The 25,843-nt window shown below is 38.9% G+C and overlaps 1 protein-coding gene across 4 annotated transcripts in view; it reads right to left on the bottom strand.

Annotated features, from left to right (window-relative positions):
- The window catches only part of LIMA1 (LIM domain and actin binding 1), a 70,607-nt gene that overhangs the window by 20,462 nt on the left and 24,302 nt on the right, over positions 1 to 25,843 (bottom strand). For all 4 annotated transcript variants that reach the window (XM_072972823.1, XM_072972825.1, XM_006202962.4 and 1 more), the window contains exons 2-4: positions 25,367 to 25,508; positions 15,561 to 15,606; positions 10,582 to 11,046 (exon numbers count right to left, since the gene is read on the bottom strand). In XM_072972823.1, the coding sequence (XP_072828924.1) occupies positions 10,582 to 11,046; positions 15,561 to 15,606; positions 25,367 to 25,485 (630 nt within the window). In that variant the 5' untranslated portion in view covers positions 25,486 to 25,508. The remainder of the gene's footprint in view (positions 1 to 10,581; positions 11,047 to 15,560; positions 15,607 to 25,366; positions 25,509 to 25,843) is intronic.

The raw sequence follows: 25,843 nt of genomic DNA, 5'->3' as shown, positions 1-25,843 counted from the left end.
TCTCTAAGGATTCCTAATCACTCCTTAAATTAAATCTAAAGTGCTTAGTATGTCACAGGAGACCAGTTCTAGATCTGGTCCCTTCCTACCATCTCTGAGTATTTTCCACCCTTTACCCTCCAGGAAAAGCAGACTGTTGAGAGATCCATGTTTTTGTAAATGTGTTCCCTCCACCTGGATTATCCTTCTGTTGTCTAACTGTCTGTTCTTTCAAGATTCAGTGTAAGCTAAGCAAGATTCCCTTTGCATCTGCCCTACCTCTCTTCCACAAATCTATGTAGTCCTTCCTCTGTTCACAAGGACCTGGTCACACTTCCATTACAATGCTTATCAAATTGTTGTGCATCCCTATACTGGACTGCAAGCTTACTGAGGGCAGAGATCTGCCTTTTATTTTCCCCCTTTTAAATAGAAAAGTGGAAGGTACAGATTTTTGAATGAAGTATTCCTGTGATTCCTGTAAATGACTACATTTAAACTTCTCAAATCTAGGGTAGATCTCTAATGAAAGTTTCAAACTATAATTTTAAGACTGGAAAAGTAACTCAAGAGAAAGCCACTGAGTGTAACAGAATGTTCCCAGGCATGATACACAGAGAGTATGTCACGTTTATTCAGCTGGTAATGACAGCCTTCAAGCAGATCCTGTCACTGAAATCTCAATTTATTTCTAGATAACCTGAAGTAAGAAAGATACCCGAAATCCAATATGCCAAGAGACAACAGTAAAACACTTAGCACCTTTCTGAATTCAACATTAGTACATAGTTATTAAACTTTTACGTTCAATGGACTAATAAACCAACAACAAAGTTTAAGACAGTGAATCATCCCTTTTTCAAATCCTCCCCACCCTTGGAGATAGAAAAGATACCACTTAAGAAATAAGTGCCAAGGATTTGGTTGCTTGTACCATACCAATAAGAATATAATTTCTTGCAAATTCAATATACATTTAGTATACTTTCTCTAGTCAGCTTTGCTATTTACATTATTGGTTGAATCTAGTTTTAATAAAAACAAAAATAAGCTGTAGCAGCCCTAACCTTGCCACAGCTTACTCAGGTCAGCTGCATCAGCATCAGTCACATCCACATGACTTACATGATGCAACAAATTCTTGCATCTGGAAATGAAGATCATCAGCCAAAGCGAAAAGATAAGTTTGGCAGGATACCCTCCATCCATATTTTTTTGTTTTAAAAACATTTCTCATTTGCAGATACTTAAAGTAAAGCAAATTCTAAAAATTTATTCCAAGTGCTGCTGTAAGATGATCATTATGAAAACTCAAAAAGGGAGAAAGCCTGGAATATACTTTTTTTTTTTTTAACCAAAAGGGAATAGGCTTTGCATTCTCAACACTGGAGCAGTATTTCAAATATTTACATTCTGTCAAAGGTAAGTTCAAGCACAATTCCAAGAGTATGTGCCACATGCTGCAACCTGCTAGGAGTTGTTTTCTGTCTGTGCTTGTAGTGACACACGAAGTGCCTGTACTGGGAGCAAGACCATTTAGAACCAGAATATATGTTCTGTGAGGGCAGAGGCTTTCTTTGGTTTTTAGATGCAGAAAATTCCCCATCTTTGCTAGCTTTTTATATAAATCTGTGTGTTAAATAAGGTAAGAAAAGGCCTTTTTTGTCCAAAAAAGCCTTTGGGATCATGAGGATATTAATACTCTGAATTATTTTCTTTCAACTACTAAAAAGGTGAATGTGCAAAGTCATGTGGTCCTAGAGAAAAATAGAGAAATGTCTTCGAAAATCAGTTATACTGACACTGGTTCTGAAGTAAGATGGTTTTTAATGAGATCCCAGATGAAGCATTAGCATTTCTTTCAATACCTTTTCACCTCCAAACCATTCAAATATAAAGAATAACAAGATTTTACATACCTGAAACTAACACAATATTGTAAATCAACTATACTTCAAAAAACAAAAAACCCCAAGATCTCAAATGCATTTATTACGAATTTTATAATCCTCATTTTACAAGTGGTAATCTGAGGTTCAGGAAGAAGGAGGGGTTTCCTCCAATGTTTCTCAAGGAAGTAGAGAAGCACAGAAAGAAAAAATAACAAAAACCCCAGGAATTCTGATATTGAAGTCCATTTAGGTAACACATTTTTACCACATTTCAGGCTTTTTTACTCATATGCCTGAGGGAGCCTTAATCATCAAAATCTGTTAAGAGAAGACAGAAAAGATAAGACCCTTTAAGACTTTCTGGAATTTCCTAAGGCTTGGCCTCACCCCACCCCACAAGTTCTCCTTCCTGTCAGCTGACTATAGTAACTCTCATTAGTGTGACCGTCCCTTAAATGTTCTCTCTGAATCCATAAACCAAACGCATCAACATTTACCAGTAAGAAAATACAAGTTTAGGGCTTTTAGCCAGTAGTTTGTAGAATTTCTTTTCTCTGGAAAGTTTTCTTACAGAAATAAAGTAAGTTAGGTCCTAAATGTCAAGCAAAAAGCAGGATTTCCTGTCCCGGGTAACCCTATTTTCAGGAAAAATTCTCTTTAAAAGTTGATTCTCAACACTTTAACTTACTGAGAGCCTCTTACTTCTGCCAGCCACATCCTTCAGCCTTTCAACTCTGACCTTCCTTCAGACCCTCTCAGCCCTCCAAAGTGAAGAGTGGAGGAAGGATGAGTTTTAGGGGAAAATGGGACTTTGCTGAACTATGCATGGAGATTATAGGGTACAGATAAAATCTGACCTTAATTTCTCAAAATACTGAGAGATAAACATTTCCTTCTTCAGGGACCCTTGGAGAAAAAAAATAGAGCTCATTTAAGTAAAAAATATACATAGAAGGAGCACTTATCTCCAGGTGGGGGGATTTCTCTACATATTCTGTATTTCTAAGTGTTCTACAAAAATAATGTGCTACTCTTACAATTAGGAAGAAAAGGAAGGAGAGGTCATACTTCATATTTATTAAACTAATATAAATAGATAAAAATGATAAAAATCAAATTCTGATAAGGTACTACTAGGGTATTAAATCTGTCCTTAGATCGCACTAGCAGTAAAATCGTATAATCTTTGAAAATAAGCTGAAAATATGTAAGAAGAATGTTTAATGAATTATATTCTTGACCGTGATAGCATCATCCAGATATACTGCCCTCATGCAAAAAATAACTGAAAATATGTTTCTGCCAAGATGCTTTTTTATTAGACTGGCAGAGAATCTGATTACTGAGGAGTGATTAAAAATTATTATGAAATACCATATTGCCATAAAAGGATAACCACAAGAACTATAAAGATACAAAGGAAGGTCCATATAAAAAAGACCAAACAAAAGATAAGGCACACAAAATAGCACACCATACCTAAAACCACGTAGAAACTAGCTATGTAAATAAGGTTATCATTGTACACAACAGACAAAGGTAACTTTTTTTCCTCATTTACTTGGCCTTTCCTGGTTTTCTCTGTGTGTATGTGTGTGTGATTGTTCAGATGACTAATTTATATAAGAAAAACAAACCTCCCAAACCCATAAGCTTCTAACTCAAGAGTTTTAATACAAATCTCTTGCATTCCAATGTACTTCTTCTCTTCACTGCCTTGATGTTTTTACTCAGTTAAGAGATTATAAAATGCAGGAAGAGGGCAGATAGAAAGTTAAAGTCTTTGAGAATACAGCTGTTAATATGTTTTAATTTTTTCATGGCTTCCTTAGATTTCAAAAATATGTAAGGCCATGGCCAATGTTTTTGTCTAATAAATAGCCATTATAATATCCACGAAGATAGTGTTATATATTAAAAGGGGTGCTACACAATTTCAGTCCTTGTTCTGATATTAGCCACATGACAGTGGGCATATCAGTTAACTTCTCTGACGTCAGCTGTTTCCATCTGTAAAATAAAGATTTTAACATCCTAGCTGCCTGAGAACAGTGAGCTGAATTAAACCATTTACAATCACTTATAGTCCTAGGATTTATGTCAATGATCTTGATAGGGATTTCTCACTCATCGTAACTCATCAAAGAATTAGAAGGCTAGAGGAAATGACTAATAAATTCTTCTGGATACACACCTATGTTGTCTAATCTAGGAGTGAGTGAATAGTAGAAAGACAAAAGTGGTGATATATGGGGGGAAAATGATGTCTTTCTGGTCCTTCCAAACTTGATTGTAGTCAACGTTGTTTAGAGAATGTTCTAGTCCCCTGATATTATTTTTTAATGTGTTTTGTTTTAATGAAACTACTAGTAAGTAGTTAATCGGCATGAAAGTAAGCAGAAAAGAGATGACTGCTCTCTAGCTGGCATACCACGGACAGCCACTTAGGCAACAAACAGACAGATCAGGATTCCCTGGCTGGCATCTTTACACATGGATCCAGTATTATCTTACCACAAAAGACAAAAGATTTATTCAGAGTTACTAATTAAGGGTAAATAAAATTTAATTTATACTAGTAGGAGGCCTTTAGGAACAATGCACCACTATAGACAGGTCAATCAAAATCACACTGAAACCTGTGTCCATCAACACATGAATGGATAAAAAAGATGTAATGTGTATACACACACACAATAGAGTACCATTTGGCCGTAAAAAGAATGAAATTTTGCCATTCACAGCAAGATGGGTGGACTTAGAGGGCATTATGCTAAGTGAAATAAGTCAGACAGAGAAAGACAAATACTGTATGATGTCATTGATATGTGGAATCTAAAAAATACAACAAAGTAGTAAATATAACAAAAATGCAGCAGACTTACAGATACAGAGAACAAACTAGTGGTTACCAGTGAGGAGAGGAAAACGGGGAGGGGCAATATACAGGTAGGCAAGTAGGAGGTACAAATTATTAGGTATAAAGTAAGCTACAAGGATATATGGCAAATATTTTATAATACCTATATTGTGAAATCACTATACTGTACACCTGTAACATATAATATTGTACACCAACTACAATTTAAAAAAGATTATATTAAAGGAAAAATCAGTGGGGGTGATGCCACTGAGAGAAAAATCACATTTTGAAATTACACAGCCATAAACTATAGGTGAATATCATAAATCAGCAAAAATTAGCTTTAACAGGATATATGAGGAAGACAGCATTGGTAGAAAAACAGACAATTCTTGTGTTTACAATTACCAGTTATCCATACTTAGAGCACTAGGAATGTATCTATTGAAGGTCTAATGTTAGGTCACCATAAGATTTATGATTCACTGATAAGTAAATTAAAAATATACTCTGCTACACTAGGATGACTATATTAGACCCCAAAGTGATGTTGACAGTTATTCAAATCCCTTTCTTCCTTAAGCCCATCGTAAAATTATGATTTAACAATATACAATTAATACCAATTATGAACATCCTCAAAATTGCATTCTTCTTGGAATATTAATTCCAAATAATTTACTTAAGACATTAACAAAGTAGAAGAAAAACCTTATTAAGATAACATTAAATAGATAAGTCATAATTGCATATGTCATTATGCAATTATTAACCAAGAAAGGAGAAAATAAAACGTTATGGATAATTAAATTGTAGAAATTCCTTACGAACACCTACCCACTCTTCGAGTAGGCAAATATAAATTGTTTCTCTGATGTAGATTACAGATTAGTTGGCCATGGATAAAATATGTGATGAATACAGGTCAGACTTGAGCTTGAATGATTTATTTTCTCAAGGACTCACTCCACTACATCAACACATATACACTGCTATGTACCAGTATTATGTAAAACTAAATAAAACACAAGTGTCACTTCCAGGAACTTAGAAGAGAAACCACAAAAATGTTGAACCGTTTGAAGAAAGATGGTTTTACTCTCATATTAACGTGTGCAGCTTTTGCTGGCATTTTGATGCTAACCATACATAGGATGATCCTGGTGATAAGAAAAGAAATTATAAGGGACATTGAAGGGCTTAGGAATCTAAGAAGAGAGAAAGAGCAAAGAAGTAAAAAGGTTGATGGGACAGGGAAAACTTCTATTTTAATTTAGATGACTCTATTTTAGCTGTTTTATCTTTGTAGTATAAAGTAAGTTAACACAATTAAAATATAACTAACTGGAAGCATTAAAATAAATATACCATGAATAACTAAGCAAGCAAGCAAGCAAGCAAACAAACCCAGTTATCTCCTGGGAGAGGGGAGGGTATAGCTCAGTGGTAAAGCATGTGCATGAGGCTCCTGGGTTCCATCCTCAGTAACTGTTATAAACAAACAAACAAACAAACAAACAAAAACTATGAATAATGGGGGGGGATAAAGAAAACAAATTTTTTTCTAAATAGTTTTCATTCTATTCACTTATGGACAAACTTATCATTACTCTCTCATTACTGCCTCCTATCTTGGTTAATTCCTAAAGAGTGAATGTGTGAATGTGTTTATGTGTTCCAGAAAACAGATTTTTGGTGGGGAAGCATTCACTCTTCTCTCTTTTCTTTTCTTTTCTTTATCTAACTCCTCTCTTAGACAATGAAAACACTGCATGGAAGAAGCAGTAGTCAGTGTGTAAAAGAATCAAGAGATATCCATATTCCAGCCTTATTTTCTCACATTACAATTAATTGGTTTAATCCTGACCCAAGTAAAAGACAATAGTTTAAACAGGTTATGATGGTAGAAATATACTATCCAAATATTTGGTCTTTAATCTCCTATCTGAGGATTTGTGTGAATCAAATACGTCAAGAGCCAAACAGAAAGAACTGAGATTTAAGGAGCCTTTCACATGCTCCCCATAGTGTTTGGTCATTTGAATAACTGCATCCTGGCCTCTGATGATTATGGATCCAGATGCCAACATGATGATAACTGGATATTGGTTATAACTGCTTGATCAGTTATCTTTTTACCAAAAGGATGCCCAGAAAAGTTTACCTTGGCTACCTAAAACCCAGATCAACATATACATGAAGTCAGGGGTGCTAAACCACATTCAGTGTATGTCACTGGGGGACTTCTTGTCCTCATACCAATAGGTTACACTAAGCTATCTACTGCTCATTTGCTTACAGGAATTAGAACCATCACGTTCAACTAAACCATCTGACCTGAGTAACCTATCTGTTCACCAAAGATAGAGGATAAGTAAGGAATAGTCTTTAATCAGTTCTCATTATTTAACAGTTGAGTTCTAAGATTTTCTTCCTTTTATTAAATAAATACTAAGAGCCAAGTCATTGTGCTGACCACTGAGGGATAAAAGCACCACTACTTTAAAAGAAATTATAGACTGGGCATGAACAAGTTCATTCATGACTATTAAAAGAAGCATGTATAAGTGGCCAAAGAGAAGTAAAAAGAAAATTCTACAGGAGGGTCAGGAAAGTGAAAAGCAATTTCATCTGGGAAAAAACTGAGGTAAGGTCTCATCGTCTTGATAGACCTTGTGGAGTAAGATTTCAAAAGGTAGAAATTAGGAGAAAGGCATGAATAATTTAGAAAACGAGGAGTAATCTAGGGCTTCAGTATAAGATTGACTATGAGACTGGAAAGGTAGGTTGAGCTCAGACTCTGGGAGACCCAAATATTAAATATAGATTACTTTTGAGGCATTGAAAGTTTCTGATCAAGGGAGTAACATAATTTACAACTATGTTTAGAAAAATAAATAGCAAAGGTGTGAAGGATGGACGAAAGAAAGAACTGAGAGGCCAATGGGGGAGGTTGTAGCAATTCTACGCTGTAAGGTTGAACATAGACTTAGAGGTGGAAACTCTTGGAGAGAATGGCCCACACTTGAGAGATGTATAGAGGGTAGACTTATTTAGATGGCTTAGTAAGTGACTGACTGGGAAGAGGCAGGCAGAAAGAATAACGGATTCCACACTTCACAGCCCAGGAGATGTGGTGAATAGTGATACATTAAGGGACGGGATGGGTAGAGCAGGTTTTGGTTGGAAAGATAATGGATTCTTTTTTAGTCTTCTTGAATTTGAGTGCCTAAGGGATAGTCACAAAGAGGTATATGATTTGGAAGCCAACCAGAAAATTAGGGCTGAAGCTTGGGTTAAGAATTCAAGATTAGAATCTAGTTTTGGGATTCATCTCTTGGAGTCCTAGAAAGAGATGAGACTACACTAGGAGAGAGAGGAAAAAAAACATAGGAAGGCAGAGAAGAGATCAGGAAGAAAAGTGGACAAGAGAAACCATCCCAGACAAAAGGAAGCAAGACAGACTAAGAGAAGCCAGTTAATTTTGTCTCCTGCCAATAACTCTGATAAAAAGATTCAGGAGATAAAAAGATTTAGATTAGGCATTTCCATTATCTGTGTGCTCCCTGACCATGCCCAGCTGGTTAGTTAGAGATTCAGTCCAGTTCTCCAAAATTCAATTACAGAAACAAAGATTTGCACAATTTGTATCTATTATATTCATTTGTCTCACAGAAGTATTCATTTGTTAGCTCTGAGATAATCATTCTTACTTGTATCCTCTTGCTCCTACAAGAATTTCTAGTGTCCCTACGTATTTCTCAGAGCTTCCTTCCAAAGATCCAATTATATAACTTTCTGATTAAAGCCTTATCCATGCTGAAATTATGTTAGCAATAACCATAACCTAGTTTCAAACTGATTAGTTATTCCTTAAACTAGACAAAACTTTAAAAAAGAAGTTTTATTGAAATACTAGACAAACGGTTTTAAAGTAATCTAGACTGTTTCCAACATGGATAATGATGCTTATTCAGAAGCAGCTATAAAATCAAGGGCAGCTGTGTTTTACACTCCCAAAGCAGTCCATTAAATGACAAGTGACTATTTAATCAGGAAGTTTAAAAAGACCCCCCAAAAGCCCAGGTCAATCTTAGAACCCCTCTGTCTTCCTAAATCGTCAGCAATCAGGCTCCCCAGTGCCAGCCTGATCTAGTAGGATCTTTATTTATATGAGGATTTTTTTTTCTCCACTCTGACCAGCCACAAAGAGATACGCTTGTTCCAATCCATCTCGCATGAGACATTTACGAGAAAGAAGTCTCTCACCAGATCCTTACACATAATCAGCATTTCTGTTTGCTGCAGTCCCAGGCATTTCCTACCTTAGGCCAGTTTTGACAGGCACCAGCCTTTTACACTGAATCAGCATTGTGTGTGCTGGCGTGACATCAGCCATCCTGCCCCTTCCTTACAGGGTCTGAGAGGAGGAGATTTACAATGGTGCTTTGAGTCACCACAAAGCCCCTTCCTCTCTATTTAGGATTTCTGACATTTTTTTCCTTCCATTTAAAATTCTTCTTTCCATTTAAATGTAAAACAAAAAAAATTTTTTATTAAGACCATAAAGGGGAAAGAGGGAGTTGGTAGGCCTTGAGGACTCAAAATTGAGAGGGACGAGAGTTTAAGAAAAGTCATAAAATTGCTTTGTGGTTACATCTCTTGCCAAATGGTTTCAGTGTTAAAACAGAGTTAAAACTCGTGCACAGAAAAGGGTTCTAGTTTTGCAAACCTTTAAAAACTCTACATCCTCAAACAGATGATCCCCAAACACTGGAGACTTTTCTAGGTAGAAAAGCAACAGGCAGATGCTGTAAGATACAAGAGATGACGACTAAATCACACCAAACGTAACTGAGGATTATACTATATATTATATATTATACTATAAATTATCTACTTTTTATCTCAGAATAAAAAATGCTTCATACCATTACTTCACAGATGTAGAGATTTGGGCCAAATATTTAGCTTAAAAATTTTCGCTTTCACATCGAGATGGAATCTAGAGTAAATGATGGCTTTGCTCCCCATCAGATCTGTTTATTTCATTATTATGACTGTTGTAACAAACCAATCCCATGTACAAAGCCAGATATGCAGGAAAGTATGAGAAAACTGGAAAACTTTACCAGCGCTGCGGCCCCTGGATTGTGTTATAAGTCACCAGCATATGTAACTCATTTTCTAGTTAAGTAATTCCCTCTGGGGACCCGGTCTGCAATCCACATGAAGGATCAGATTTCATTAGCAGTTGTAGGAAAATGCAGCCCTGTGCATTTGCAAGTCAAAACTCCTAAAGGCTACAGCTAGTCTGGCTATCTTCATTGATTTTTCCTGGGATAGGATTTTAGCTGATAGGAAACATTTGTTGGAAGGCAAAGATGAGGAAGTTGAGAAGAGAAGGATTCAGAGACAACTAAGCCTCAGTCTTAATGTTAAACTCTGGCCTTAACACTCAGCCTGCAGCTGTGTCCAAGCAGAGAGCGATTCAGCAGTAATTCCACCCCCCGCCCCAAGCTACAAATGACAAAAGGCACAGGAAGACAAATTAAAAGGGCAAGCTTACAAAAACACATAATCCAATCGGCATCAAACTCTCTTAACTTCTATACATTGTCCTGAATCCCAATGTGTGCTTGATCTCATGTGAAATTTGGGTTGGAGACTCAGAAATACCTAACGCAATTAATTCATTTGAGACTTTGAATTAACTACTCATCTAACTTGAATCAAAAGACATAATGACCACATACTCGCCACTACTCAAACTGTCTAGATTAGAAAGGCAGCTTTGTTCATTTACTTGAATTGGCTTTTTCAGGTTTTAAACCCACCCAATCTTACCTTGGTTTGAGCTGGTTCACCTTTCTCAAACATCATCTTAAGCCTGTTCAGCGGAACATTGTATTTCTCTATTTTGTTTGCAGCTTCTGTGTTTTCACTCATTTCAGGTTTTCCCACTTCTTGCCTGGATTCTCCCAGACAATTTTCCATTTTTTTACTTTCTGTTGAGTGATCTTTAAGATGCTCACTGTCCTCGATGAGAGGGTACAGGCACTGGATAGGGGCTTCAGGAGGCGATCCGAATCTAGGTCTGGGGTGGACTCGCTCCTCTTGGTCAGCTTCGACCCCAGAGGCAGAGCTGCTGGCCACTTCAGCGGGAGGAGGGTCGCCTCTGTGCCTGACCTCGGCGCTGCTGTTTCGCACGGACTCTGGGAGAGACCCTGCTCTCAGCACCGGGTTCTCCCACTTCTTCTTTAACACAGTCAGGTTCCCTCTTCTAAAGTGCTGGGGGAGATTTTCAGTGTTCTAGAAGAACAAGAAGAAAAAACCAGTTATAACTTGCCTGCTGAAACATTCAAACATGTTGTTCTTTGTAAAATGAAAGTTAAAACTCCAAGCTGCTCCTACTCCACTGGCGTTTCAGACAGCTGTGAACAGTTACAGCCCTGCCACATGGAGAAAGCATCCACCCCAGGAGAGGGAGAGGGGAAGAGAGAAAAAGTCAGGAGCTAAAGCAGGAAGTGATAAAACAGGATAGCCTTATAAGGACAAAATGAGAAGAAAGGAAAGCCCAGATCTAATGATAGTTACGTTGGAGACAAGGGATTTTTATCCAAAGATTAATGGGAAAGCAAGAAAGAAAAAGCAAAATACCAGTTACTTTAAACCCTGTAAATATGCATTAATAAAGGTTCATCATTACATGCCACAAAATTACACAGTGAATCCTGCTTTTTTTTTGTTTTAATTAAAGTATAGTTGATTCTGCTGTTATTTTTTCTTCTTTTAAATGAGACAAAGATGCAGGATAGCTTAAACTATGCAATATCAATAACTGTGGATAGTGATTGAAACTATTTGTGGAAATTTAAAGCAGTCACCAGATTTCACATATATTTGCATAAGTGATTTTTCATCATATCTGACATAATTTACATGAACAGTCAAATTTTATTTTTACATAAAAACTTAATCCTCTTTTTTCCCCCTGTTCTTCTCTACATTTGTCTATGTGTAAATTCTGTTATCAGCAAATTCACTATTTTCCAGATCCTTTGGGAAAAATACCAGGCTTCAAATGAAACACCACTATCACCCCATCTCTTGATTGAAGGACACGTGTTTGCACATCTAAGACAGTTCTCTTTCGCCTGGGTCAAACTGGAATTAATTTATACATATAAGACAGACTGAAAACAACCTGGATATTGTCAATGTTATTCCACAATAATAGAGGAAACATGCTTGACGAAGTAAAATTCAATCTCCCAGACTTTGAAAGCACTCCTAAGTAAATTAAGCAGCCATACCTTCCCAACATACCACAAACTTCAATACCTTCTTACTCTCCATTCCTGTAGCCTTGTGACTCACCAGTCTTTCAACTAAGAAAGAAAGGACAAACCACCTAGGACTGAAAGACTCTGAGGAATTAAACAGGATTAGCAGCTATATTGGGAATTAAGTCTCTCACCCTATTACTCTTCTGAATATACTCTGAAAGCCACTTCATCAAGTAGCACCAAGGCTTGAAAAAAAAGATGACAGAAGAACAACTGCTTGATTTTAGTGTTTGGATCTCAGCTGACATGATAACTCATTGGGGGAAGCATGTATGGTTCAGAAACAGAAGCAGCACAGAAAGTTTTCTTGTTGGAAGAGAGAATTGAAAAACAGGCCTGGAAGCTGGTGCTACCTTAACCGCCAGCAGCACTCTTAGCTTTGTGCTACCTCCTGCCACACAATGGCTGAGTCATCTACGTCTCTGACTTCACTGGCTCACCTGCCCTGCCCTGCCCTGCCCAAACAGGAGCCCTGAGAACCAAAGTGGCATTTTGCCTTGGTAACTGGACACTTACTTTTCTCAGAGATATATCATGTCATCAAAGTATATTTATTGACACGGAAAGATGCTCATAGGATACTTTTGAGTGAACAAAGCCAGTTATAAGATAGCACGATCCCATTTTATAATACACATGTATGTTTATAAATCCAAACAGAGAAAAGCAGTCTGGAAGAAAAGACACCCGGAAGTTAACAGGTTGCCTCTGGGGATCAGGGATTTATGGACATTTGTATTTTCTTCTTTTTCTTTTCATGATTAATGTGCTTTTATTGGAAAATAAAAGTGAACACAAAAATAAAATTGTGCATCATCCTCATATCACAAAAGACTTCTATGGCATATCAAATAAATTTTTTTGAATACTAATTTTGATGTTACTCTTGAAAGCTGTCATTTCTTGAAAGCTTGAAAGCTGTCATTTCTACTTTTATTTGTGATGACCTAAAAGAGAGGGATTTGTGTGATGGAGTACCTGCAATGTTCCAGACAAAGGCCTGGCAGAGAACATCCCTTAGGGAGGCATTTTAACAAAGGAGGAAATGTGCTCTTTAAAAGGAGCGCTTAGGGATACAAGTTCAAAAGTGCTGTGGTGGGGACAAGCAGGGGAAGGGCAGGGCTGTAAGGTCTGACAGCATTAATGGCCCCAGAGCCTGCCAGCACCCCTGGCAGCACCACCCAGGCCAATCAGTTGTCCAGGTCTTTAGCACCTGAGGCAAAGATGGGGAATAAGCAGTGGCTACGGTCTTTCTGGGGAAGAAAGAGAAGCAAGAAGGTACAGGACAAAAGCGAGAGCTGAAAGCAGAATGGGCAGCTCAATGGAAAGAGCATTGGCCTGAGACAGCTGGGTTATCACTGGACAGTGGGTTATGGGCCTCTTATATTTTCTTCTCTTTCTTTATCTGTATATTCTTTCTTTTTTCTTTTTAATTGAAGTACGGTTGATTTACAATGTTGGGTTATTTTCAGGTGTACAGCAAAGTGATTCAGTTACATATATATTTTTCAGGTTATATTCCATTATAGGTTATTATAAGATATTAAATATAATTCCCTATGCTCTACAGTAAATCTTTGTTGCTTATCTATTTTATGTATAGTACCTGTATTTCCTGCAATGAACACATATGACTTATCTAAATCCAGCTCCATCCAGCCAAGTGACCCTGGGTAAGTCTCTTAACTTCTGGAAACTATCACACAGGGCTATTGTGGAGAACAGATGGGACAACATTAAAGCACAGAGTTCAGTGTTCGACATAAATAGGCACCCAATAAGTGGTGACAATTAGTATTAAATGGGCAGCCCTCCCTACTCCTCCAGCCACACCTCACAATGGTGATCAATCACAGCATCCAGTCACCTCCCAGATCCTGAACTTGGGTGACAGTCTCTTACTGTTCTTTCTACTCTCTCTACACACTCTACTGTTTCAGAGTAGGGGTAGGGCCTACAAAATAAGGCTGCATTTTAGTCAACGTCATTTGTGTCATGTTTTAAATTTTTCCCAAGTATTTTCTCAGAATAAGGCAGTGGGAAGTCAAGGAGGCTGCAAGTTGTCAAGGGCCTCACTGGTTGCTAGACAACCAGAGCCTCCTTTCTCAAAGGGACATCCAGCACGTTACTCATCCCATCCAGCAAGGATGAGCATCACTGTGAATGTTGCCTCTGGACCAAATTGGCTGCCTGAATCCAGACCAGGCACACTCAAGAGATGTAACACAGTGTCCTCTCTGCAGGAACATTTGACTTGGAAGGGGCCTTGGATAAATCCCTTCCTCTCTTTGGATCTCAGTTACTTCACTCTCAACATGAAGAGGCTGGGTCAAATGAGCAATAACGTTGAAATCTTGGCAGGGGAATCTTCATCTTAAAAGCAGGGGGATGTTTGGCATATAGCAATGGGACTGGAAATACAGACAACCTAGATGCAGTCATTCAAGGAAGAGAAGAAATTCCTAGGATAAGAGCTTCTCAGAAAAGTGGTAGCCAATCATTTTGGAGATGAATGCCTAAACAGCACAGATTTCAAGAAGTGGTATATTCCATGCTTGAAAAGAACCTAAACATATAACTGATGGTGCTATTAATGGTCTGTCTCTCTGTGTCCTAAGTGCAGATGGAACAGGAAGAGAAAAAGAGGGGTAAATTTCTGGGAATTCCAACTATCATGTCACCCTATCCCAATAAATAAATAAACCTCATTACCTCGCCACACCGCCCCTGCCCCCAAAAGACCCAGTCAGCATTGCCCACTTAGAGAAAGCAAACTAACAGGGGCATGTTACGTACTAATTTAAATAGGTTAGGTACCCAAAACTGCCAGGACAATGTTTTTGTAATGCTAGCCAAATTAAAGAATCCTTGCCCAAATGTGTGAGGTTTGTTTTCCTCATAAAATTAAATCAAGTAAGATTTCAAAATAAATACACTATCCAGCCCAACTGGAAGTTAGCCAGTGGAAGAGGACAAATGGGTACAAGCCAGGAGCTGGTTCTGAGGTTTTTGCCTTTGATGGACCCTGGCGCTGAGAAACTTGCTAACTAGACAGGGTCAAGAAGTTTGCTTTAAACAAAGAACCCAGAAGATGACAACAGCTGCACAGCTGCTACCATTTAAATGCAGAGAGACATTCTGGTTGTTTGATTTGGAAAAAAGGAAACGGCCTAGGAAACCCTGTCCTAGTTTGAGCAGGAGGAATAAGCCATTTTATAACCGCAGGCAAAGCACTTGGCCTTCTGTCCTTTGCTCAGGAGAGAAAAAGTGGCTCCAAAGGAAAGCCTCAGTGAAAAAATACAATTCTCTTCACCTGAGCCAAATTCTGCCGAGCAAATGGTTCACCAGTCAGATCGGTTGGCACAAATGTCCGGCTCAGCTGACATGGAGCCCACGCCCTGCAGAGGCTGCAGGTGGCTGGGCCACATGGGCTCTGCCCATGAAGTTCCACATGACCCACGGCTTCCAAATACTTACACTCCTCCTCTTTTCCATGTTTGCTTCTTCAGCTGCTTTCTGGTACCTTAAGAGAAGTGGGGGGAAAAAAGAGAAGGTTCTCGAATTAAAGTTATATTTTTACTCTTTCAGTCTTTAAGAAAACCACTTCTTGCATACCTATTTTTGCCAGCAATTGTCTTTAATCAACTCTATCAAAAGAAGCAGAGAATCAGAGCAGCTCTTGCTTCCTGCACTGTTACAGTCATCTGCCCTGATATAAGAGAAAGATCCAAGTCGATGAGGTCAAATGCTGGGAAACAACTGGTTAGAGCAAAAAATCTGGGGTTTAAGTCCCAGTTCCATCACTTATTAACTGTGATCTCTGCCAAGTAACTTAACCTCTCTAAGACTCAGTTTCCTTATCTAGAAAATGGCTTTACAGATCTACTACAAAGCTGGGAAGATCAAAAGAGATCACATGTATAAAAATACTTTGGAATTAGTCAAAGGATATAGCATTACATGAATCCTAGGATGCTCATTTACCCCACATTAAAACCTTGTCTGCCAAATGACTGAGAGGTAGTCATACCACCTGTACATGTGTGAATTTAGTCTAAGCTGTCAGTAGTGCCACTTTAGCTCAGTAAGTGTGTATGACGATACTACACATGTTTTAAATGCCACTTAAAATGTCTTTAAGGAGATTACACTATGAGTTGCCATTTAAAGAGAAATTATTTTACTTTTTCTCTGTATGCATAAGAGTGATATGTGAGAAAAGCTTATGCGCTAAGCAAGCTTTTGTCCTTTTAATTAGCAGTATTTTTTCTTAGTGATGCATAAAATAATGGCATAGCCTACAGTCGATGGCATCTTAGATTTAATAAATAGGCATATATAATTTTATTATTTTAATTTTATTATTACTTTTATCATTTTATTTTATAATGTTTATTAGTTGGATCAGAAGATCCCTGAGAAACAACTAAAGTCCCAGGGCTTTTTGGTGGGATCAGGTTTTCTCCATTTGAAGATGAAGAAGGCTTAAGAGGTCCAGGCTACAGCAACTCTCCGGAACACTCAGAACCACTTTAACCTGGCTTCTTCAGGACCTCTGAGTCAAGCACTGACGGCTACAATATGACTTGGAGAATCTCCAACATGTGCCTTCTTTGGGTCTGCATGCCTAGAATTCACCAACCCAACCCTAGGAAAGGGTAAGTTCAAAGGGCTACGAGTTCTCTATGTTAAGGTAGAATTTCAGAATTCACAAGTTGCAGGGAGGATAGAGCTCAGTGGTAGAGTGTGTGCTTAGCATACACGAGGTCCTGGGTTCAATCCCCAGTACCTCCATAAATAAATAAATAAAACTATCACTGTGCCTGATCGAAAAAAAAAAAATCACAAGACATTTGGGCAAGAAAAGGAGATGAAACAAAGAGCAGTATGGGAAAGGGGCCATTCCTCTACCAAAACCAACTTTCAACTCATAAATACCCTCAATAAGCTCAGAACTTCCTCAGTGTGTGTTAAACAGAACAATCTCAATCAAAATGGAAAGCAGAGAAAAGTCCTGGATCTGGCACTACTGCCTACCTGCTAAGTATCCTGGGTCCTATCACTTCAGATACTTGGGTCTCATCTACGAAATTAAGTCCCTATGTGAGAGAATTTCTAAGATCTCTTCCATTCCTATCACTGTTCAAATTTTAACAATCAAATATCAGTAATTGTCTCATTCCACAGCCTGGGTAATACTGTGCAACTGAGTAGAGATTTCTTATAGGGACTTCCAAAAGTTTCTGGGATTTCACTGTCCATAAAAAGATTATGGAAGAAAATGGAATTAGAACTGCTAGAAGTCAAGTGACAAGCTAGAAAGATATCCTCAACTTATATTCCAGACAAAAGGCTAATTTCCCTAAAATCCAAAGAACTCTTGCAAATCAGTAAGAAACCAACAAACAACTTAATAGAAAAATGGGCATAAATATAAACACATGGTTCACAGAAAATACCAAATGACACTTAAACCAACAATAAGGATGCTCAAATTCAAAATGAAAATTCAAACCACATTAAGAATATTTTTTTCCTATCAAGTAGGAAAAGCTTTAAAAAAAAGTTAATATACCAAGAGTAAATTAATAAAACCTCTATAGAAGGCATTTTGCCTTGCTGAGGAAATGACCTTTAGGCTGAGATCTGAAGTTTGACCAGAAGGAGCTAGCCAGGCAAAACAAAGCAAGAAAAGAATTTCAAGCACAGAAAAATATCACACACAAAGTCCCCAAGGCACGAAGTCTCATGCGTATAAGATACACAAAGAACTCCAGTGTTGCTGAAGCACAGAGAAAAGGAGAGGTCAGGAGATGATGCTGGAAGGCAAGGGCTTTGTAGTCCACATTAAGGATTTTGCATTTAATCCTAGATACAATGAAATGACAAGTCATGTTTTTAAAAGAGCACTGGATAAGTGTGCAGAGAATGGACTGGAAGGGGCTGAGAATGGAGGTGGCAATAATGAGACGTGATGCTGGCTTGGTCCAGGGTGGTGGCACTGGAGATAACATGAATAGATTTGAGATATATTTCAGTAGCTGAATTAACAGGATTAGTAATGAGGGCAGAAGGAAGAAGTCAAGAATGATCCCCAGGTTTCCAGCAGCTGAGTCAATGCAACTACTGTTCACTGGGGTGCGGAATTGTGAAGGAGGAGCAAACTTGAGGATGGGGAAGACGAAGAATGCAGTGTTAGCCACGCTAGCTAAAACATCCATTTGATGGTGCCAGTGATTAGCTGCATGCGTCTAGAGCTTGAAAAGAGAGAGCTGAGCTAACAATATAAATTTAGGACTTGCCTGTTCACAGATGGTGCTAAAGCCGTGGAAGTATATGATATCATCTACAAAGAGTGTGTAGCTCATGAAAAGGACCAGAACTCAGTCCTGGAGACTCTAACATTTAGCAGTCAGAAGTCAAAGAAGAGGTGATAATAGAGAATGACAAGGAACAGACAGAGAGGTAGGAGGAAAACCAGGACACCCCTAGTGAAACCAAGAGAAGGAAAAAATGTGGGCAGGAAGAAGTGGTGAGAGGTCATCTAAGACCAAGGCTAACAAACATCTCCTTGATTTAGCAACAGAGAAGACTTTGGTAACCTCGGCAATCCTCCCCGACTATAAATGTAATTAATTAACTCCTAGTCTGTTTCATGGGCATTTGGATTATTTCCAGTTATCCGCCACTACAAATAGTGCTTTGGTGAGTGTCCTTGTACACGTATTTTTTTCCCCACTTGCACCAATGTATCTGTCTGAAAGAGTCCCTAAAAATGGAAATGTAGAAACACAGTGGATTATATCTACAAAGGAACTTAGAACTGGCCTTGAACTTGTGTTTCCACACCCCTTGGGTAATCATCTACAGTATATTACATCAATAATACAATATATGAAAGTCAGGGCCAATCAGCAGGCAGGTTTATTTTTAGGCAATTGTTCTCCAAGGCAAGGTACTTACACTGTGGTTAGTTGGGTAAATAAGCTCAGAGGTTCCTTTCCCTTTACTGTCTTAACAGAAATATAGTTTTAAAGAAAGAAGATCAAAATAGTTTTCATCTTTAGTCCTATTCTTTTAGCATTGAGGCATCTGTAAGATACAGATGTATACACCAATGGCTGCCTCGAATTGTTCTGAAGCTCCCACTCAAATATCACCACCCTTTATTTTTTTAATTGAATTTAATTTGTTTTAATTGAAGTATAGTCAATTTATAACGTTGTGACCATTCTTTATTTGTAGTGAAGCACTTGCTAAATAGGAGACACGCGGGGAGAAAGGTTCTACACCATTGCTTTCTTCTAAGGTAGGTCCTTGGTACTTTAACATTTTGACTCTCAGAATACTAAACACTGAAGCACAATACTTCTGAATTCAGTTAGATCACGATCCAGGCCTTAGACTTTCCTCAGAGACGCTCAGAGCAACTAGCATTATTCTAAGAAAAATGTGAATGTCATTGACTAGGGGAGGGGGAGATGGCATTTTGAAGATTCAAATTTGAGGGAAAAAAATATTTGCCATGAGATTTCTATAATTAAAATCTCATCCACTTTCCCTTCCCAGATTTTCTCAGTCTCCTCCTTTTCACACACAGAATTTAATCTTGCAACTGCTCCTTAATGCTCAGCTGTGAGGCAGGCAGCTGATGGAGGATGCTAAAATTATCTGGGGAGTAATAACAGTGTCTCAAACTTTTCTAAGGTCAGAAAACAGAGTTCCTGAGCCATGACTCTTGCTTGTGTGCCCTCAAATACAGCAAAGGGAACACTGAGCCAAAGAAAGGAAAGTGGAAACTCCCAAGTTTTAGGCAACGTATTTTCTTCTGGAACAATTTCACCACTAAAATGTTACAGAGAAGCAAAGAAGTTAACCAGGGAGACCTGAGGGTCAATTTTTTCCTAATGAAGGAAGAATAGTCACAGAAAACTAAATATAAATCCTGTTCTTCTTGGGACTATGCAATGGGTAGAGTTACAACAAGAGTGGGAGGAGCTGTGACAGGAGAGAAGGTAGGTTTGGGGTGGGGGATTAAGTGTGCTGGATTAAGCTCTGCCACCATCTTGGGGGTGTGACTGTCAGTCAGAATTGCTGGACATCAAGTTTGTGATTTGTCAGAGAAATGGAACAAAGGTTAGCCAGATCAGTGGTTTTGAAACTCTTGTTGCTGGAGAATCCTCTCTTCAAATGATAACTTAGAAGCTGACATATAAAAGGGATCAAAGCAGGTTTGCTGGGGTGGAAGGTCACAGGCTCAGCCCTTTAGATTTTCCCATCTTCCCAGAACTGGTCCCCGGGGTTCCTCTGAAGAACTCAATTAAGCTAGTTTGAAAACCACTGGGCTAGATTCCCTTCAATTCAAAAAATACATGAGTCAAAGAGGAACCTCCTGCAGAGAAACCAAATTCTACCAAGAGCATCAAATTTTAACCAAGCAAAGGATTATGCTATGCCAAAGTCAAAGTTGAGTGACACCAAAGCCAGCCATTCAAACTGACCCATCAAGAGCAACCTCCTTACTCAAATTTAATGATTTATATAGTATAGAGGTTTAGTAAAAGAAATAAGTCTGGAGCTGTAAAGTACTCATGAGACACAAGCTCTGAAGCAAGAAAAATTACTCTTATTTACATATACATGTAAAACGTCTTGTTAACAATTAGAAAGTAAAGCCCAGCTAATCCTACAAACAGCAGCCAGATGAAGCTTCCTCCAAAATCACTTTTTAAAAATTAAAAAAATTTTCAGACAATTTTTTAAAGTTACTTTCCATTTACAGTTATTACAAAACCAAATACCATTAAAAAAATTTTTTTTTTAGTTTATATTTTAACGAAGGTACTGGGGATTGAACCCAGGACCTCACGCACGCTAACCATGTGCTCTACCACTGAGCTATTACCCTCCACCACTTGTTACCATTTTAATATTAGTCTCTGATCACAAACCTCCCAAGTCTTCCTACAGTCTCTTAACTAGGCTTGTACAGGATTTACCAATTCCAAATCCTATAAAAGAGAGTGTTTCAAAATGACAGAAAATCAGGTCAGAAGGTGTTAGAAGTAGAAATTAATTAATGCTTTGTGGGAAACAGTCTTGTAATCTGCTTTGGGAATCTACAGTGAGTGAATCCTAAAAGTTTAGCAGTATCAGCAATATGTCTCAACTGACTATGAAACCTGGAAAAGAAATCCAGGCTGACTCTCTGGTTTTCACCGTCTTAAGTGCACATTATGCCCTGTCCCATTTCTGTGCGTTACCTCCTATTGCTCCCCTTCCTCTACAATGTCACCACCATCCTCCCAGCCTACAGGATAAAATTCTATTTATCCTTCAAAACCAGATCTATGCATCAGACGGAAAATACCGGACAGAAACAACTCAAAATATTAACTTGGGCAGGTTATTCTCTACACCACAGCATTCTTAACTATAAAAACAGGGATAATGTCCTTCTCTCATATAGTTTTTATTAGGGTTAGAAATACTATCTGTTTCCATCAGGAGTCTAACACAGTGCCTGCCACATTGATTCTGATTAATAAGTTCAAGTTTACAGTTTTGCATAATTGCCATTTGCCCTTATAACCTTTATGGAGAAAAGACAGTCACCCTAGTGTGCTAGGAGAAGGTGGCCCCTAAGGTCCCTTTGCACTTTCTCCCTGCAAGATGAAGAAGGCCCCTAAAATGAGCAGCTTTTCCAACTTCCTAACTCTCATCAGTGCTGCTACAGGACCCAAATCCTGTGGAGAACTGGCTAGAATTGACAGAACAAAGGACTGGGGCAGGAACTGAGGAAGGGGTGAGACTTTCACTGAAGTGACTGGCGGAGTTTGGCAGGAAAGGAAGTGAAGCCAGGAAGGGGACTGACATCCACGGCTGGGGTGTCCTGGTTTGGCCAAAGAGTAAGGTCAGTGGTACTAAGAAAGTGAAACAGGAGGAAGGACAGGAGGCTCTAGTCAGAGAGCAGGTTTTTCCAAATGCACATTTCAGAGGTGGAGTCTGGGTGATGATAAAGTTGAGACTAGATGAAAGGAGATAATGTGCAGGTTGAAGAAGAAGGAAAATCAAGAAATTATGAGTACAAAGTATCAGACAGGTCATTTATGTGGGCCGGTGATTCTACACTGGGGGCACTACTGGACCCAGGGAACATTCAGAAATGCTTTGGAATCTTATTGGGGTTCCTCACCCAATCTTTTTTTTTTTTTGGTTGTCACAATGTCATGGGGTACTACCAGCATTTGGAGGAAGATAAGAAGATGAACATCCTGCACAAGGAAGATCTGCCTAATGCAAAATGCCAAGAGCACCCCCACTGAGAAACACTGAGAATAAAATGAAGTTGGAAGCTAGTGTCCCCAGTGAAGGCAAGGAGGCTGGCAAACCACTATAATGAAGGGGAGGATAAGAATAATATAGTATGGTTAGATGTGAGCTCAAAGCACAGGTTTACAACTTCAGAACAAGGCCAAAAACAAAACAAACAAATCAATGGATGGGAAACTGTAGTGGAGATATAGGAGAGTAGCAGCCTTGACTGCTGACCCCAGGATATTTCAGGGAAGCATGTGCAGAAAGAGCAGGCACTACTCAGACACAGAATGCCTGTCGAGGGAAAGCCAAGTTCAGTGAAAGAGAGGTGGGGCTAGCGAGGGTGAAAAGGGTAGGAATGTGGAGAAATTTCTCTGCAGAACAGGGAGTTTCCAAGTCCCATTAATCACATTTCAACACTGTCTCAAAATCCTTTCCTTCCTTTCCGCTCCTGCTAACCCCCACCCTCGATAGCTTTCACTTGGGTTCTCAAGAGAGCCTCATAATCTGTCTCCATGCTATCCGTTTGTCACCTTTCCAATATACCTTTTACACTGTTGCCAGAAGCATCTTTTAAATACAAGCCTGATCACAAAACCTTCAATTGTTTCAGTTGTTTATCTAACGAAATCCTCAACTTGGCATTCGAGGCCTTCCATCATCTGGCCCTAATGACCTCCCTTTTGTATTTCTCCATGCCAGACTGCTTGCTTTCCTATTCCCTTTACTCAAGTGCAGCTTTTACAGTCCTCTCCTTGAACCTCCTATCGTAAACCTTATTTGTTCTGCTTTATGTTCAAGTTCACAGCTTTGCGTTCACAAGTCCATCTTTTCCACTACTGATACTTTCTAAACTTCCCTGAAAGTAAAAACCACTGGGGTACTTGTTAAAAACAAATTCCTGGGTCCCATCCCAGACACATCAAATCAGAATCTTTAAGGGAGGAGCCTGAGAAGTCATATGGGACGGTTTTAAAACATGTCCCCCCAAAACTCTGACATATCTCCCACTCAAAGGTAGAGTCAAATTCCCCTCCCTATGAATATGAGCCAGCCTTAGTGACTCACTTCTAATGAAGAGAATGTGGCAAAAGTGATACTGTGTAACTTCTGAGGCTGGGTCATAAAAGGCTACACAACCCCTGGCTCTGATTCCCTTCCTTCTTTGTTCCCTCCTTCCCTTCTTCTCTGGATGGATGCTTGTCCTTGGAACCCAGCCCAGCAAGCCAAGCAGCCACATGGAAAAGCCACGTGTAGGTGTTCCCTTCATGGCCCCAGCTGAGACCCCAGACAACTGCCAGCATCAACCGCCTGACTTGTGAGTGAGTCAGCCTTTAGATGACTATGGCCCCCAGTTCTGAGCCACCAGGGATGCTGAGGGCAGCAGAGGCAAGCCCTGCCCAAACTGGAGATTCACAGCAAAATAAATGCTGTCATTATTTCAAGCCACTAAATTTTGGAGATTTTTTTCCCCATGCAGCAATAGATAACTGGAACACCATATTATTAGCCAATTATTAGGGTGATTCTTAAAATGAAGTAAGTTTGGGGACTTCCTCTACTAATATAAACTATACTGTTACATTCTTTGAGGTCATGAATTAAGTCTTAATAGCTTTCCAGATCTTGATCCCTTTTTTCTGAAATATCTTTATTGATTTTTTTATAAGAATAAATACATTTGACATGAAATTACAGCAATATAAAAATGCATAAAGTAGGAAGTAAAAGGGCTGTGACGTTTCACCCTTCAGTGATAACCAAGGTCAGTAGTTTGGAAGGGTAGTGTTTTCCACAGAGCAGGTGGTTAATGGATCTGTCATTGAAGAAAAGGTAACACTGTAGATTACAGAAACTTCCTACTGATATTTAGCTATGTTCTAGCTATAGCTCCCAGAATCACTTTCTTCAAATCCTTACCATCTTTCTTCTCTTAAGTGTGTTGTAGCTTCCTATTGATTAGCAAACTGTAGTAGTGAGGTAAACCTACTATCTTCCCTAAGCTCTGTGGCGTCTCTAGTTCAGTTAAGTTAATGTGCTTACCGTCTCGGCATATTATTAACTTAGATCATTTCTTCAATATTTGTTGAGTGCCTACTATGTTCCAATTACTGTGCTATACACTAGGGATATAAAGTAAACAGGAAAGGGGTCCTCAGAGCAGAGAACTCATGGCCCAGAGCAGGAGTCAGCAAACTTTTCCTTAAAGGGCCAGATACTAAATATTTTAGACCTTGAGGGCCATGTGGTTCCTGCTGCAACTCTGCCACCATAGCATGAAAGCAGCCATAGACAATGCACAAATGGACCTGACTGTGTTTCAGTAAACCTTTATTTACTAAAATGGGCAGCCAGTGGGCTGTAGTTTGCCTACATACTTTGTACTGTTCAACAGAACCTTATGCAACGGTGAAATGTTTCTGTGATGTCCAACATGGTAGCCACCGGAAACACGTAGCCATTGGACACTTGAAATGTGGCTAGTGCAGCTGACGAACTGAATTTTAAATGTTTTTAATTTTAATTAATTTAAATTTAAATGGCCACATATATAATGGCAGCCTATTGGACAATGCAGGTACAGGGCGCACCTAACATTCCTTTCAAATAAATCAAAATTTGCCTTAAAACTCATTTCAACTAGACATCCTTCTAGACTAGCTTCTGCACATGAGGGTCACACTCTCTTAGTATCTTAATTTGTATCTTGCTGACATTTTCCTTAATAATGTTTCACAGTTGTCTTTTATGTTTATAACTTTTTCTTCTCCAACTGAACAAAAATTCAAGTAAAGAATGTGTCTCCTGATTATTATCATCCTCCACAGTGCCTTGCATGGTGCTTAAAATCCAGAAGGTGCTCAATAAAGCCATTTTGCACCATGTACTTCCTTTACTGATCTCCCTGACAGGTGGCAATGTGTGCTCAAGACAGATGGTCCTTTTGGACCAGGATCAGCACTTACTTGGAGAATATTTCAACAATAGCCGATGACTTGTTCTTGTTGACAAGAGAAAGTTCTTTGGCCGTAACCCTCAACGATAGTGAAGTCCATTGCCGTCTGTTAAATGGAGTTGATTCCATCTTGTCTGCAGATACTGAAATACCTATGTGATAAAGAAAGTCATAATATTAGACACAGAAGAGGATTCTCAAGCATCCAAGGCCTGGCAGCAGTGTGGTGTAAGTGAGAGAGCACCCTGGACCAGCAGACCATACTCCTCTACCAGTTCTCTCAAAAACTGTAACCTTGGTCAGATGATTGAATGTGGGTTGTAGTTTCCTGTAAAATGAGAAGGTTAGACCAGATGATCTCTAAGGTCCCTTTCAGTTTCCATCATTTTATGACTGACCCCACTGTGCAAACATCAACTGGCCTTTCCCTGAACTTAAGCCTGTTCCAAAGTCACATTTGGAGTGAAATGTTCCACTCTTCTGAGTT

This window comes from Vicugna pacos, chromosome 12 (assembly GCF_048564905.1).
Source record: "Vicugna pacos chromosome 12, VicPac4, whole genome shotgun sequence".
Lineage (NCBI taxonomy): Eukaryota > Metazoa > Chordata > Mammalia > Artiodactyla > Camelidae > Vicugna > Vicugna pacos.
Note: the sequence above shows the minus strand (reverse complement) of the source record. Positions and strands in the feature narration are given on the sequence as shown.